General features: G+C 49.4%; 1 protein-coding gene across 5 annotated transcripts in view; it reads left to right on the top strand.

The window, feature by feature from the left end:
* Positions 1–16,808, top strand: part of JARID2 (jumonji and AT-rich interaction domain containing 2) — a 257,277-nt gene that overhangs the window by 196,192 nt on the left and 44,277 nt on the right. For all 5 annotated transcript variants that reach the window (XM_046004327.1, XM_046004329.1, XM_046004328.1 and 2 more), the window contains one exon: positions 10,020–10,196. In XM_046004327.1, coding sequence (XP_045860283.1) covers positions 10,020–10,196 — 177 coding nt within the window. The remainder of the gene's footprint in view (positions 1–10,019; positions 10,197–16,808) is intronic.

A 16,808-nucleotide genomic window follows, 5' to 3' on the forward strand; every position in this document is an offset into this window, starting at 1 on the left:
AAGTGTTTGCCTGCAGTGTATTCATCTTTAAGGAGCGGCTTCAAAGGGGGTCCGCATGTCTCCTGCCAGAGGCGCAATTAGTATCTTCGCCTGGTTCCCTCCGAGAAGGGGCTGTGCGCCGTGCGCCGTGCCCAGCGATGGGCGCCATCCCCGTTCCTCTGCTGTTCCTAATGAGTTGGATCGTCTTCCCTTTGTTCTGACTGATTATTAACAGATTAAAAAGCTTAGCACAGTAGAGCAGTGGCAGGTTAAATGATTCTCTTATTTACATTTTCCTCTTTATGGGGCGCAGCAAACAAGGGGGATTCCCAAAGTGAATTCTTGACACACACATACACGCGCGTGCGCGCACACACACAGACACACACCGGGGGTGGGGGTGTCACACTGGAGCAGCGCAGACCTGCCTGGTGCAGAGAGGTCTTTTGCGTGGGCTGGGCGCTGGTGTTCTGGGTCGGGGAACAGCACGGTCAGCCTTTGTGCGAAGCAGCACTTTCTGTCTGGGGACTTGCCTGCCTTTTGTTTCTAGAGTCTTACAGACTCTTCAGTGATCAGCTGTCATTCAGTTACTAATTAATTCAGCGGGCCCTCTGTGGAACCCTTTTTATATGCTAGACACCTAGAAAACAGATTAGGAACACAAGCGGAGAGGCTCACAGTGAACCTGTGGAAGATGCCAGGGTAAATAGGTGCGGAGGGCGCACCAGGAGGAGGGAGATGCCATCTGGCCAAGGAAGGAGCACTGGAGCTGGCTTTGTGGAGGTGGGGCGGGGGTGGCCCCTGTCAAGGCACGGAAGGGCCCCAGGTGCATGCCGGGAAGTGTGCGCTGTGTTGTCCACTCCTGGGGGCCTGGGCTACGTATTTGGGTCCCAGTGGGGTTCTGCAGCTGACAGGGTGCTGTACCAGGCCAGGGCCTTCCGGAAGGTGATCCTGGCTGGCAGCTGGGGGGAAATGGCTTGAGGCTGCAGAGGTACCTGCTGTCCCTCTACCATCCTGGGTTGGGGGCAGTTATCCAAGCATCCAGCCCCTAGGCCTAGACTCTCCTATCCCTGGCAGGCCCCTCCATCTGCAGTAAGCCTATTTCAGGTGGTTTCTCTGTGCCCAGTCCTTTTAGTTTCCCGGAGGGGAGAAGGCAGGATTTGAGATTTAGGAAGGAACCTTCTCAAAGACCAGCAGAACAGACGACCTTGTAGGTAACTACCCTCTCTCCGGGGGTGGGGGGTAGCTTTCTCTGAGGACAGTAGCCGGATTTGTTTATGGGGAGCACACAGGTAGATAGAGGACTGACCTTGGGTATTGAGAATGATAAATTGTAAGTAGGGCAAATGCAGAAAGCCTGGGGTGGTTTAGAGGTCATAGAATGAAAGGGGATTAACCTGCTAGAAAGCAATTAAGCAATCCTCCAATTGCAAGGAACACTTCAGCACTAATAATGAACTTCGTGGAGCAAAATGGGAATGCGGTTACATTATACGAGATCTTTGGGGAGGAAGGCACGTTGCCACAGTGGTACACAACTTTTTTTGATGGCTCCTTCGGAGAGGCGTTGCATCTTAATATTTGAGGGCAGTAGCAGAGGGCAGGAAGCAGGATCCAGGATGGTATTCACAACTGCCTTGAGGGCTAAAGGGGCCACCTTCTCTTTTCTCCAGATCAGACCAGCCTTTCTATCCTTGGTTTTCCAGTGGAGTCTGTGTAAATGTGGCTGAGTTCTGCTGAGCAAGCGATTTGTTTGCCAGGATCGTTGATCAGGCTAGTTGGGAAGAAATATGAAACCATGGCATTCTTCCGAGGAGGGGAAGGATGGATCCCTTTTAATCGCTCTGTGACCTTCATCAGTTATTCAGATTCCAAGACATTTTGCTCAGAGGACTGGCCCGACGTGAGGCTTTGCCCTCCCCCGCCACTGGCTGCTGGCACTGAGTCAGTGGTATTCCGCACAATCGTCTCTGGCCTTCTCCTTAATTTCTGGAGATTCTGAAATCCATTTAGAGAAGGTAGATGGGGTGGGGGAAACTTTTAGTCCAGACTGTCCTGTTTGGTTTGCTGGTGAGCACCTTTGCTGGCTGCCGAGGCATCAATGCTCTGAGATCACTCAAGTCTTAAAGAGGAACGTTTTGTGGCGGAGGAAGTCAGGAAGGGGTTAATTCCAGTGAAGGTCTGTTGGAGAGCAGTAAAGAGTTCAGGGTGCTGACCATTTCTCAGGGGCTGAGTAGCAGGGGTGGTGGGTTTCTTCCCAGAGACACGGTGTCTTATGCTTCCCTGCTGGGGCCTGTAATTGATGAGTCTTTCCTGTTGCCTGTTCTTCTGTTGGGGCCTGGAAATTGATACTTCTTCCCGTAATTTACATGGATGGTGTCCCGGCTCCCCTCTCCAGCCTCCCACCTCTCACGAAGTCCCCCTTTATTAATTTTCCCAGTGTGTGTGTCCCCCAGGCAAGGTGACTCTGCCTTCAGCTCTCAGTGTCTGTTAGGATTTGTGGATGTTTCGCACGATGAAGAGAGCACAGACTTCCGTGTTCAGAGAGTGGCCGTGTGACCCTCTTAAAGCCACTTCCTAACTTGTTTCCACTTCTGAACTTGATGGGTAGAAGTCAGGAACCTTCAAAGTTATCCTAGCTGTTTGTTCGTTGGAGCTAGAGTCCGAGAGCCCTCACTGCGTTCGATTGGGTATTTCTGTTCTGTTTTAAGCCTGGGTGTGGGTGAGAAACCTGGGCAGGATTGTAAGCAGAGGGTTCCAGCTGTTGATTGAAAGCCACCTTCTTCTGTTGCTACAGGCCGGTCAGCAATTGTTGGAAGCAAACGTGGTCGTCACTGCTGAGTCTGTTGTGTTAGGGCCGGTGGCCAGAACACGTGCCCCCTAGGCCCATGCCAGGGGGCTGCGACAGAGGAGGGATGTTGTGCGAAAGTTCAGCCAGGCAGTGAGGGAGAGCCTCCTTCCCTCCCTGTTCTTAGAAGACCTTCACGGGGCTGAAGGTTTCCAGCTCTTAACTTGGCATCACTCACTCACTCCTAGTTCCAGAAATCCTAACTGTTGAGTTCACTTTGCATCTACCCCCCTGCCCCAAGAATCTTGCTCTCGACCCACTTGCCTTCCCCGTGTAGGAAAGCAGATGGGAAATCAGTTGCTTTTGCTTCGACCTTGTGGAGTTTACCCTGATGTTCGAGGTCTAAGTTTTTGTCACTGAAGCCGAGTAGTAACCTAATAGCGGTTCAGCGAGACCGACTTAACGGTCCTTCTGCGTACGTGATCTTAGACCCTTCAGGGCCATCACGGTTGTTGGGGCTGGAGACTTCATCCTGCCGGTACAGACAGGCAAACGGTCTCAGAGCAGAAGAGCACATGCCTGCTGAGCTGACGCCTCAGTCTAGATTTTCAGATTCCTTGGAAGGTCTTTTTCCAGCGATTCGGATTTGCACGTGTATAAAGGAGCAGCGGCCCCAGGATGGGACACCGTCGCATGGAGGCAGTTCCTTACCCTATAAGGAGTTAGGGGCTGCCTTTGAATTTGGCCTCCAGCCTGTCGGGCTGTTCCCCATGCCGTCCTGTACCCCAGGTGGTGCCAGAGATGGCTTTAGCTGAACGTCGTAAAATGTTACTGTAATTTTAATTACCTTTCCTTTAGAACAAGTGATACTCATTTTCTACCGACATTCTACAGACAAGTCGTTGACAGCATGAATGTGGATGACCGTAAAGGAAATAGCACACGGAGAGGCTGACCATGGCCAGAAATCTTAGGGTAAACGCGGTGGACGAAGCTGGGGAACGCCTTTTGTCATGTCTTTGCTGGTAAATTACAAAGGCCAACCTGGGAGAGACCAAGAGACCCATCCTTTCGGTGTGCCCTCGCTGTCTCACAGCCTTTCAGGGCACTTTGTGTTTACCTGCGGGGGTAACACGAGCTTGTGGATGAGTTCAGAGCTCTGTTCTGTTTGGGTCAGGAGCATTGGTGCCTGGTACGGCCAGAGGTAGGCGAACGACACAGGGCTGTTGCTGCTGCATTTTTCTGTGACTCTCCCGTGTCAGCGGGTGGAGCTTTCCCCTAACTCAGGAAATCCGCAAACAACTATCCCCTGCCCTCCCCACCCCCACCCCCTGCCCCAAGCCCCTACCACTTCACTCTGAAGTTTTGTTTTATAAAATGTCTTCGTATGGTAGTAGGAGCCGACTGCTTCTCATTCTGTTTGTATAACCTGAAGGATCAATCGTGAAAATGCCAAGGCGGTGTGCCAGCGGGGTTTATTAGGTCAGGCGACAGGATTGGACTCCCCAGCTAAATGACAGTGTGCAGGGAATCCCCGTAGGGTCTTTCCAAAATAGAACGGAGCTATGTTTAGCTTGTTAAGATAAAGAACTGGTCGGGGGAGGGAAGATAATGGGAAGAAGGGCTTGTATGTGTACATGATTGTGATTCATGGAGAAGAATCCAATTTTATGGAAACCACAGCCCAAATTAGAGAAAGCAAGCTTTTGGATTAAAATGATTTCTGTTGTGGTTGTAACATACCACAGTTTGATTTTTGTCCAGATGAAAACATTTGGTTTTCACTTCAGTAAATATTGTGGAGACATTGCCAGCTAATTCTGAAAAGTAATGAAATACGGCTTTGGCAAAGCACGCATGCATTCTGTACTCCCGATTCCACTTATCTGATCCAAGTTCAGATTTTTTTCCCGCATTTGCTAATGCACTTGAATAATCAGAAGAGAAAAAATCTGCCTGTGATTTTAGGAGAAAACTGTATACGCTAAATACACTTTTATAATTTAATGGGTATAGAAGCTCCTTTGCTCCTCCCCAGATACCCCACACATTCCTTAAGTCTTTCCAAACCTTCGCCTTTTCATTGATTACATTGCTAGAGTTACAGTTTGCAAGGGAGACAGGATGTAATTCTGCATGGTGAGTCAGCCTCGCTGTGTTGTTAATTAACGTGGCGCATGGCGCTTGTCTGGGGCGGGGAGGGGGGGGACCACCCTGAGAATACCAGGGGAAGAGCTCCGAATGGGGAGCGGCTGAGCCCTCTGGGAGACCCCTTGTTTTCCCCGTCTTTTTTCTGGTGTGCAGCAGGTGGGTCTTGCTATGGAAAGGGAAGAGCTTTCTGGGGAAGCTTTTTCATGCTGTGAAACCACAGGGCCCCCTGTCCCTGTTCTCCTTGTCCCTGTAGCTCCATTCCGGTTTTCCCCAGCAAGCTTTTCCTGAAGTCTGCCTCCTCTGGTGTTTGGAGTAAAGAATTTTCCCTAATAAATTGTCTAGAGATGATTCTTCCTTATGTACCAGGATCTGTAAGTTGGTTGCATAGTGTTTTTGATGAAAACTTTAAAAGCATACGTGCTCTTCTCTTTTCAAATACTAAACACTAGTTGAGCTTTCTGGGGACTGTGCATTGATAATGACTGTGTAACACACCCATTTGCCCCTTTTTAAAAACCTGAGGAATGTGGGGTCGTTTTCACCTAGCGAGAAATAACCCAGATTGCTTTAGGGTTTATAAAATGCCTTTCTTTCACCTTTTCTTGTGTCTAGCAGGTTCCTCTTGCTCTATGCTAATCTGTAAATTAGATAATCGAGCTTGAATCTAGGCTAAGAAGAAATGAATGTGCTCTGCGTGAATGCCTTTAACTAGTTGTGGTTCCTTATAGGCTCTTTGCTTACTTTTATCTATTGGAAGTTGTTCCCTCGTTTTTCTCCAGGTATTAGTATATAACAGGGCTTCTCTGTCACTGATTATTTTTAGTGTGGCCTGAAATAATGGGATGATTTTACTGGTTTTATCTCCATGAGAATGAAAGTTCCTTCCACTCTTGGCCAGCTCTTGGTTTGTCTTTTTTTTTTAAAGTTTTTATTTATAAAATAAATATATTTGCCAAATAAATATATTTGACAGAGAGAGAGAGATATCACAGGTAGGCAGAGAGGCAGGCAGAGGGGGAGGGGGAAGCAGGCTTCCTGCTGAGCAGAGAGCCTGATGTGGGGTTTGACCACAGGACCCTGGGATCACAACCCGAGCCGAAGGCGGAGGCTTAACCCACTGAGCCACCCAGGAGCCCCTGGTTTGTCTTGATATAAATGCCAGCTTTGCAAATGGGACAGGCCAGCAACAGGGGCTTCACGGGATCATATACAGTAGACACGTGGTGATAGGGTACCAGGCTTTCTGGGATTTAACGTTTCCTGCTGGCTTCAGTTGGACTCTTAAGTTAGTGAAATGTGAGGGCATGAGAAAATTCTGGAGGTCTGTTCTTCCGAGGCAGAAGCTCACAGTTCACAAGGCCACTCCTGGTGGACAGGTTTCTGGTTGGTGGTGGCTTCATGAACACAGGCTAAAGGATAGTAAGGCCATACCCAGGAGAAGCTGGGTTGTTTGTCACGAGTGGCACCTGCCAGAGGGGAGAATTGGTATGAAAAAGGCAAGTCTGCTTTGATGATGATTTTACCTTTGGGTCCAGACCGGCAGAGCAGTGGTCCTGACGAGAAGCATAGGCACCTGTGTGAGGGTGCCCTGTGCTTACGCCCTGAGCCCCCAAACTTAGGACACAGCACCTCCCCCCACCCCCACTGCAGAGTAAACTCCTGGAGGACTTGGTGGCATTCAGAGTTTCATTTTGAGAAGGCCCCTCGGGAGCACCCCATCTCCCGTTCTCACATCTTACCTGTTCCTTGCGTTAGCCTCTGACGTTCTCTAGAGAAATCCTGGGAGGTTAGAGCAGTTTGTTTGTATTTGCGGAGAAGCTGCTAGAACAGATACATTCAGAAGATTGGTTTTTTGCTGCTATTGTGGAAGAAATTACCCTGTGTGCTTTCTTTAAGGAATATTAACGCTTGGATGCATCTAGACATTTCCTCCATTTTATCGTTCTCTGGAATATATCGTTCACCCCATTCTCAGAATCCTCAGTATAAGATACAGGATAGTTGTTTCATGGCTGCTTAAGCCAAGCTTTGAGTCCTAAAAAAAAAAATCCTCAACAGATGCTGTTAAATGGAAATAAACTCTTTGTTTTCTATATGTTGCACCTGGATCTTTTAGCAGATTCTCTTTGAAACCTTGACCATTTTTACAGTCTGACTCCCTCTCTCCCACCTTAAAAAAAAAATGACTCCCCAGTGGTCCTTGGTTGCAGAATTTGCTCCATTTGGTGCTGAGAGGAATCCCAGGAACGCTGGAAGGCTGGAGGGGCTGGGCTGAACCCCCTACCAGCACATCCCTTCCCCTGCTGCCCCCTGGTGGGCGGCGGGGTCCATGGCTGCTGCAGACTCCACGCATGCGCGTGCGCGCACACACGCAGCACACGCAGCACACGCAGCACACGCACCTGGTCTGTGCTGGTGCGGGTACCCAAGATGGAGCCCAGGGAGGCTCTTCTTTGGAAGAAACCCGGCGTGGCTGATTTCATCTGGGAGGCACTTGGAGATGCCTCCCTCATTCCTGGTTATTTCACAGAAGAGGGAAATCGAATGACCGAGCCCCGCAGTTGCAAGCTTGGAGAGGTTCCTTGCTTGGTCTGTCCGACAGCACCTGACGTGTTGCCTTCTGCCCTGTTCTGTGCCGGGATGCGTGGGACCCTGTGGTGAGATAAATGTGTCCGTCCGTCCGTCTCATGAGTGCAAAATACAGTTTGTCCTGCTTTTTTGTAAAGTACTTGTACGGTTAGATTCGGGAAGGAAAGGTCCAGCAGGACTGGTCATTGGACTGCGGACGGAGGCTCCCGTAGGCCCCTGTGAATGGAGAGTCAGACTGCGGCTCCGAGTCGGAACGGGAAGGGTCCCCTCTTCTAGTCACTCTCGCACTAATTCTGAAACCACGCCAGAACAGGTATATAGATAAGTTGTTCCAGGGGAAGTTTGGCTAGCTGTTTTCTCTTTTCCTTTTTTTCTTCATCGGTAGCTCCTGGTGTATAAGAACCTTCCTTCCATTGAAAACCTGCTTCTACCTGGAAATGATCAAAGGGGCGGAAACAAGCAAGCTTATTGGCTTTTCGGACCATGGCCAAGTCTGTTCTGCCATGTACATCCTTTGGAGTTTCATTTCTACCCAGTGGTGTGGCCCACATAACTTTTGGGGTTTTAAAAATGTAATAGAAGAAAGAAACAGAATAGGAGGAAGGAGGGGGACTTGGAGGTGTCTGTGTGATCCTCTCATTTCTGCAAGATCGGTATTGGGCTTCTTATCAATTGCCGTGTCCTTGTTGGGTCATGTGGCTGGCAGCCCGACAGGGATGGTTTTAACCTTTCGTGGCTGAAGTTCAAGATCTCCATCAGGAAGGAAAGCAGATCGTTCACCTCTGTAATCGTTGATACACTGAAGCGTTAGCGCATTCTTGGGAAAGGCAAGAGAAGGAATGAATTTCACATTTAATAGTTCTTCTGCTAGTTGGTGGTAGTTCTCCCCCCAAATACTTCATGGTTAAGAAGATCGAAGTTGGCGCGCCTGCGTGGCTCAGTCGGTTGGGCATTTGCCTTCAGCTCAGGTCGTGTCCCAGGGTCGTGGGATTGAGTGGGGCTCCTTGCTCAGCTGGGAGCCTGCTTCTCTCTCTCCCACTCCCCTTGCTTGCATTCTACCTCTTGTTCTCTGTCAAATAAATAAAACTTATTTAAAAACAAACAAACGGGGACACCTGGGTGGCTCTTTCATTAAGTGGCTGCCTCTGGCTCAGGTCACGATCCCAGGGTCCTGGGTTTGAGGTCACGATCCCAGGGTCCTGGGTTTGAGCTCTGCATCGGCTCTCTGCTTGGCGGTGAGCCTGCTTCTCCCTCTCACCCCACTTGTGTTCTTTCTCTCACTGTCTCTCTCAGTCAAATAAATGTTTAAAAAGGAAAAAAAGAAACCAAACATTGACGTTGCTGAAAATTAACTTGGGAGATTTTCTTTGGATGTTAAGCAACCTCTGGTCTTAATCAGTGAGTTGAGGGGTCTTCTAAATTGTCATTGTCTGATAAAGAAGAACTATGTTGTGCTTCTTTGTAATATGGAGCTTATCTTCCGGTGTTCCTGCTTTATCTTAAATTCAGAAATGGGAACATTGAGGGGCGCAAGCAGAAGGTTAAGGCATAAAAGGAGTGAGGGATACGGGGTTTGCTCTTAGGAGGTTTTTGTTTTTGTTTTGTTTTTTTTTTTTTTTTTTAAATCCAGCATTTGTAGCTTCGTCTTATGCTGGGATTTATTTTAGTAATTTTTACATGCTACTAACCTGATGATACTATCAGAGTAGCTTCCAAATACATTGTGATTCGGGGGAATCCTTGTCTGTTATTCCCCTCATTGTGAATACAAGACCATTACCTTATATGGGAATATGTCAAAGTGTTTTTATCGCTTGGTTTGTCTTTCGTTTTTATTTTTATTTTTTAATTTTTTAAAAAGATTTATTTATTTGACAGAGAGAGAGAGAGAGCGTGCCCGCACGTGTGAGAGAGATTGCAAGTGGGCAGAGAGGCAGGCAGAGAGAGGGGGAAGCAGGCTTCCCGCCGAGCAGAGAGCCGGATGCAGAGAGCCGGATGCGGGGCTCGATCCCAGGACTCAGAGATCATGACCTGAGCTGTGTCTTTCGTTTTTAAATTCATTTGTTTAAATTTGTGTTAGTAAGTTAAATGCATAACCCAGAATAATCTCTTCTCTTCTTGACATTGTAAGTAGGTGTTTTAATTTTACTGTTTTTTTTCTCCCTCTTCCCCACCCAGCTCAGTTCAATTCTTGGTGGTCGTCATGGCCCTCCTTCCCCAGACCATTCATATGAGATTTAAAATTTTTGGTTTGTTGTGTCTGGTGAATGGCATCATCCCTCTACTGGGAGAATTTGCTTGAAATCCGTTGAAAGAACACAGATGGAGTTTTATGTCCTGGGGGATATATGAAAAATAAAAGTGGCAGGGAGATGAACAGCCTTGTTTTATCTGCTCAGGCACCGGGATTTCCCTTTGTCCCTTAATAAGTGTCCCCATGTGTAGTGCCCCTTGCGGGAGGGGTGAGGACCCAGGCCTGTGTTGACGAGCCCTCTTCCTTCAACTCTGCCAGGTTCTCCTGCACTGCCCAACAGCATGGTGTATTTTGGAAGCTCTCAGGACGAGGAGGACGTCGAGGAGGAAGACGATGAGACGGAAGACGTCAAAGCAGCCACCAACAATGCTTCATCTTCATGCCAGTCAACCCCCAGGAAAGGAAAAACCCACAAGCATGTTCACAATGGGCATGGTAGGTCCACTCTCGATTTGGGGCAGAAAATGCCAGAATGCACAGCTCTGGCTGAGAGAGCTGCGGTAGGTCATCTGTCGAGGTAGAAGAGGATGATGAAGGCTGCAGACCTGGTTCTGGGCCCTTGTCTAGGTGCTAGGAGCTTGCAGGGCGAAGAGGTGAGTACTGCCCAGCACAGTCACATGCGTTCTAGATGAAGAGATTGTTCAGGTACGGGTGTGGATATTCATTGCAGAGGTGATGGTCAGTCCTGTAAGCGCTGCAGATAATGGAATTCACAAGAGGAAGAGATCCCCTCTACACAGGGATGGCCAAAAAGATCTCGTGAAAAATCTTTTGTGCTATTATGGCCCATTTCCTATTGTGTCCCTACTGGGACACTAGGCATCCTGTTTCATTCGGGGCTCAGAGACCCTGTGAGGTGGCCAGCCCCTGTCTGTCCTGGCTTCAGCCAGAGCAAAACCAGTGTTGTCAATAAGTGATTGAGGCAAAGGCAGATTTCCCCCTTTCCTCCCTGCGGCCGTGCACTGAGCTCCTGTTGTCTTTCTGGATCCCGCAGACAGTAGGGGCTCAGGTCCAGCGCAGGATGGGTATGATGGGGCCGTGCCTGGCTTTCACCATTGTTGAACCTTTCTGCCTTGTCACTGTCAAGGTTATTTGTCCTGTTTCTTGACTAGGACTGTTTAGGAGGCATGCAGACACAGTGGAGGAGGAGACCCTCTTTTTGAGAACTTAGAGTTGGGGAGAGGGGCTTAATACTCCCAGTGCAGACTACAGAGTGCTGACTTAATTTTAACCTCAGAGGAACAAGGCCCCCGCCCCCCGCCCCCCGCAGCTGTGTTCTTTGAGAAGTCTTGACGGTTGAAAGAGAGCTCCGTGTAGGAGTCGGGATGCGGGTGCAGGGATGGAGCTGAACTTGCCGTGGACGTTCGAGAACCCTGGCCCGTGGCCTGGTGGTGGGAAGGTTGTCCCGCCTGAGCGTGTGTGGAGGCGTGGTGTTCTTCGGGGTGACTGGGAGGGGCCAAATGGAGGTAGTAACATGGTCTTCTGGGCAGGAGGAACGGTTCCAGTGTGGAGAATGGGAAACGGCTGATGATTTTAGATGTGGAAATGAGATAAAATAGCTCAAGTTCAGAAGGATCCCTCTAGCCGCTGAGCTGTCTGAAATGAAAAGAGAGATGACGAGCGTCCAAGGAGCCCAGCCAGGAAATCGCTGCCGGGGGGCCGGACGTGGGAACAGAGCGTGGTCCAGGGGAGCGCAAGGGCGATTTGAAGCAAAGGTGAGCAGCTTTTCACTGCTGCCTGGAGAGCCAGGGTGGGAGATAATGGAACAGGCATTAGGAAGGGAGGTGATTTGGGGATAGTTAGGAACTTTATTATCTGCTGAGTTTGCAGGGATGGTGAGAGACACAGCTCCAGAGAACAGAGTAGGAATTTATCATCTCGGAGCTGCTGGCTGCAGCAGTCGGAAGGGGTGAGCTTTCTGAGGTAGAATGAAGCCGGGAAGAAGACTTTGGGGATTTGTTTGTTTGTTCCAGTTCTTGAGGAGGTATTTTCTAGTTTTACTTTTGGTTTAATAGGAGTCGAGAGTAAATGAACAAAACGTGAAGTTAAGCCCCTCTCGGTTGGTCTCCGCATCCATGGGATTGAAAATATATTTCATTAGCATAGCGTCAGAATGGTTCCTTGATGCCATTTTTCATGGTCTCACTGTGTTGGGTACGTGAATTCATCAGTCTTTTAGAGTTTCTGGACCCAATTCCAGCCCGGGGGGGAGGGCCCCCTTCCCCCCCACATTACCCAGGGCTCCGAGAATTTAACTCCATTCCAACACTGCCTGCGTGGAGATTGCATTGGATTCCACAGGTTGAGAGCTCCGTCCTGTGAGACGGCCCCTCATCCCCCCACCCTCACCTGTTAACATGAGCTTCTGACCCACCAGCTACACATTGGAGGTTCCATAACTTCTCCCTTTGATTCGTGTGTTAGAGTGGCTCGCAGAACTCAGGAGACCCTGACCTTCACTAGTTTGTTAAAGGATACGATAAAGGATAGAGATCCACCATATGGAGAGATGTGGAGGGTGAGGTATGGGGAAAGGGTATTGGAGCTCCCATGCCCCCTCTGTGCCTGCCACTCTGCTTCTCCATAGGTCTCCGCCCAGAAACTCTTAGAACCCTGTCCTGTTGGGTTTTTTTTTTTTTTTTTAAAGATTTTATTTATTTATTTGACAGAGAGATCACAAGTAGACAGAGAGGCAGGCAGAGAGAGAGAGAGAGGGAAGCAGGCTCGCTGCTGAGCAGAGAGCCCGATGCGGGACTCGATCCCAGGACTCTGAGATCATGACCTGAGCCAAAGGCAGCGGCCCAACCCACTGAGCCACCCAGGCGCCCATCCTGTTGGGTTTTTATGCAGGTGTAATTACATAGGCATGACTGACCAAGACTTTGGCCATTTCATTCCTCCCCAAGCCCTCTCACCTTCCCCGGGGTCAGGGTGTGGGGCTGAAAGTTTGAGTCCACTGCTTGCATGGTTGGTTCTCCTGGCAACCAGCCCCCATCTTTAGGTACTTTATCCAAAGTTCCCCTCACTAAAATAATAAAAAGATTTCTGTATCCCTTTCAATGCTTTGGAAATTCCAGGGCTTGGGGAGCTGGGAGCCAGGAATCATGAGTGAGGACCAAATACGAATTTTTTTGGTTTTTGTTTAAGATTTTATTTATTTATTTGAGAGAGAAGACCGCACAAGTAGGGGAAGGGGCAGTGGGAGAGAATATCCAGGTAGACTCTGAGTGGGGAACCCGATGCAGGGCTCGGTCTCACAACCTTGAGATCAGGACCTGAGCTGAAATCAAGAGTCGGATCCTCAGTTGACTGAGCCACCCAGGGGTCCCTCAGATCCATATCTTAATGACCAAATTGTACTTCTTATAGGTAAGACTATCTCAGTCCCATCATGTGGATCTGGTAGATTAATCCCATGACTGCTTTTGTACATGTGGTTGGGTCCCAACCTCCTCCCTCGAAGCGTGTTTGAACTTGCTGGTTCACTGGGCAGTCGTCTCCCCGATGCACCCTCCATTGTCGAGTTCCCCTCCTTGGTTTTGTATGGGCTTACTCTCTCTAATTCTCTGCCCACGTGAGCTGAACAGATGAGCACCCCATGCTACATCCAATGACACATACTGTCCCCCACACCGCCCCAAGTTTAGAAAGTTCCATGCGGGGTGGGGGTCAGGTGAGGGAATTGACTGATGTCTCCCCTGTCTGAGGGAAGAGGGTAAGAGTTTTGCATTGACCATGGTCGTTGCCATTAGCAGTCATGCAAAATGTGTCTGTGTCTACAGACGCACATACCCGCACTTCGCATACAGAGAGACTTTTATTTCTTAAAATGTCAGGAGATTTTACTCTTTTAAATAGTTAACGTGTGAGTGAGAATGATACTGCGCCAACTGTAGAAGGGTTTCATTTTTATTTTTTAATTAAAAAAATTTTTTTATTTACTTATTTGGCAGAGAGAGAACACACAAGCAGGGGGAGGAGCAGAGAGCCCAACCTGGGGCTCGATCCCAGGACTCTAGAATCATGACCCGATCCAAAGGCAGACCCCCAACCGACTGAGCCACTCAGGCATCCCATAAAAGGGTTTTAAATGCTCACTTTGGGGATTCACTTGCTGAAGTATTCTGGGGCTCTTTCTGTGTCATGAATTTTAGGGCTCTTGGTTGGGGTGGTGTGGGGGACAGTATATGTCATTGGATGTAGCATGGGGTGCCTGACCTGAGAACCCACACTGCCCTTTCGGTGTCCTTTCGGCTTTTGTGCTCCTGTACACTCTCCCCCGCCTCCGCCGTCTGCACTGGCTTCTCGGGGGAAACAGTGCGAGGTAAAGCAGAACGAGGATCATGCCCAAACCCGCTGGGCTTCATCAAAGCCCTGACTGTGCCCATACTCAGAAAGACACTTCCCGAGATGAGACTTGTAGAAACCAAAAGTTGCAAGGCCCCGAATTTCCGTTCTGGGCTAATTCTAATAATGCTGGTTCCATTGGGTCCACTTCTCCTGACTGTTTTCTTCATTATGGGTCCTACATACATCTCCTCTGTCTCAAAATTCTGTTTCCTGTATTGTGTAAGACAGTGTGCTATAATCTACAGTGTATATATTTGCTAACCAGGGAATGAAGTTTCTTTGGGTGGGGGAGCAGGTAAGACAAAAGGTCCACTACTCTACTCTGATTTCTCCCAAGGTTATTGACTTAGAGCTTTAGTTAGATGGAGTTCATCTGTGATTAATTCAGTGCTGCACCCCACCCCTTGTCTTTTTGATGACGTCAGTGTTTGAGCTGGGAAGGGATTGGCTGCCGTTTCAAAGGTCTGCCTTTGGGTTCAACCCCAGTTGGGTCCCAGAACCCCCATCCTGGTGAGAACCCATGGGGCTAGGTACCTACCTAAACTCGGGGGAGGGATGAAGCCCAGGTGGTCTCTCCTTGTGTGTGGGTGTCGGCCACACTGCAGTTCTCTCCTGCAGTGCCGTATTGTCTGAGATGCCGGTTTGCTTTATGCCATCTTTCAGTGTGTGGGGTTGCCCAGCCCCATCCCAGGCACTGATCTCCCGGGGGCATTTCTTCTGGAATTCCATTCACCTGCTCTTTATTAATCCTTTAGAAAAGTAGGAATTCGTTTTATGTCTGAGTTGGTAACGGTGTTGCCATGGGCATGGAGACCTTCCGCATCCTTCTATATACTCAACAAACACCGTTGTTAGTAAAGTTACTCTACTGTGACGTGTTCAAAAGACCAAACACATCACCTTGAGGTCCCAAATCAGCTGCACTACATTATCTCCTGGAAAATCAGTTTGAGAGTTCTTGGCAAATGTTAGCGCCCGTGAGTGTTGGGCAGAGATTTTGTTTGCTTATTCCTGAAAATGTATCTGTGGAGGATTTGGAAGGGGTTCTGGAAATGATTTTGCGGGGGAAGTGCCTAAACCCAGTCTGAGCCTTACGGAGGGCAGGATCTTGCCGTTAACCAGTTACGGGATTTTATGGAGTTAATTTCTGTGTCCTACATAAAATGAGTTTAACTTGTGAGCAGATGAAAAACGTGTGTGAGACCTTGCGCACATTGTAGTGGTTTTGGAAGGTAACCCAGAGGAATAAGGGGTACGAACCTTCCCCCAGGGGCTGATGGTATGGGACCCTCCCTGGAGAATCGATCAGAAGCAGACTTTCAGGCTTTCTCCGCATGTTTTCACGACACAGGCTTAATGTCTGGTTCAGGTACGCCTTCCTCCCATCACTGTGTTTCTCACCCTCCTGTCACTTCTGGTGTGGCCCTCTGTCCTATGACTTCGATAAGCCTTCGTCACACCCAGGTTCAAACATACTTGATAGGAAGTGGGGGCTGCTTGGTACAAGGAGCTAAGGTACTCGAGTGTTCGGACTCTATGAAAAGTAGTGTTCTGGAGTTTCGTGTGGATGTTCTTTGTGAATTTGTTTTCCTTTTTTGGGCGTCTGGGTACCAAATCCTTTGTAAGGTCACACAGAAAGAGAATATGAGCCGAGCTGTAGTGTCTGGGAGTCCCGTGATGTAGAGAGCGGGGTGTTCTTTCTCTCCCTGCCCCTCTCCCTTCCTGAAGTAAAGCCCTTAACCTTGACAAGGGTGTTCCGTGGTCACCTGTGCATTTTGAGAAGACGACCTAGGGCAGCATTCTGAGGGACAGAGTGTGCACAGCTTAGAGGCAAAAATAAAAAGAGACCCTTTAAGAGACCACTGCCCTAGTGGTTGCGGAGACTGAGGTTTTCACCGAGGTGCCATCGCACCGAAATGGCAGGGTCACTTGGGGCAGGCCATTGACCCACGGGGATGGCCTGGGTCAGTGGGAGTGCAGGTGCCATGGGAAATGGGTGCAGGTGTGGTGCTCGGGGCGGGGGGGCGGGGGGGAACTCCCAGCAAGGGCAGTGAACTAGTTAGTTAGTCCCAGTTCCCACTCTGGAATCAGCCTGCCTTATGCTCGCCGCATTTCCTCCACCTTTGACCTTTCATGTTGGTGAAACCAGGCGATACGGTGCAGGGAAAGCAGAGCGCAGGGGACTCAAACCCACTGGGCTCTCACATGTCTGCGCCGGCCACGCGGTTGATGGCTGCCTCCTTGGAGCAAGTTTCTTACTTTCTTTAGCCTCAGGCTCCTCGCCTGGAAGGTGGGCACTAAGCAAAAGGTCTGGAGGCTGTTTGTTTGCTGAGTATGTAGACTTGGTGGTAGAAATCCCTGGGAGAGAGGGTGATTCCTCTAACTCGTCTTGGTAGGTGTTCTCACTTGCCTACTTTTCTGTGTGAAGGTGTGATTTGAGCGCCGTTTCCCACGTGTGCCAGAGTTGTCAGAATGTGTTCGCCTACGTTCTCTCCTGTACGAGAGTCATTGTCAAGGGGTCAGGGCGGATGGTGGTCTTGCTCACGGTGGGGACACGGCAGATCTGAGCTCTTAACGCCCGTCACGAAGCAGGCAGGTGACCACTGAGAGTCGAGGTTTTGGAATTGTTGCCGGCCCCGCACAGGGTTCTGTGGCAGGGGGAGGGGGTGAATGCTCATGTGCTGCGGTGGCGGGGTT

The sequence above is a fragment of the Meles meles genome, chromosome 5 (genome assembly GCF_922984935.1).
Source record: "Meles meles chromosome 5, mMelMel3.1 paternal haplotype, whole genome shotgun sequence".
NCBI lineage: Eukaryota > Metazoa > Chordata > Mammalia > Carnivora > Mustelidae > Meles > Meles meles.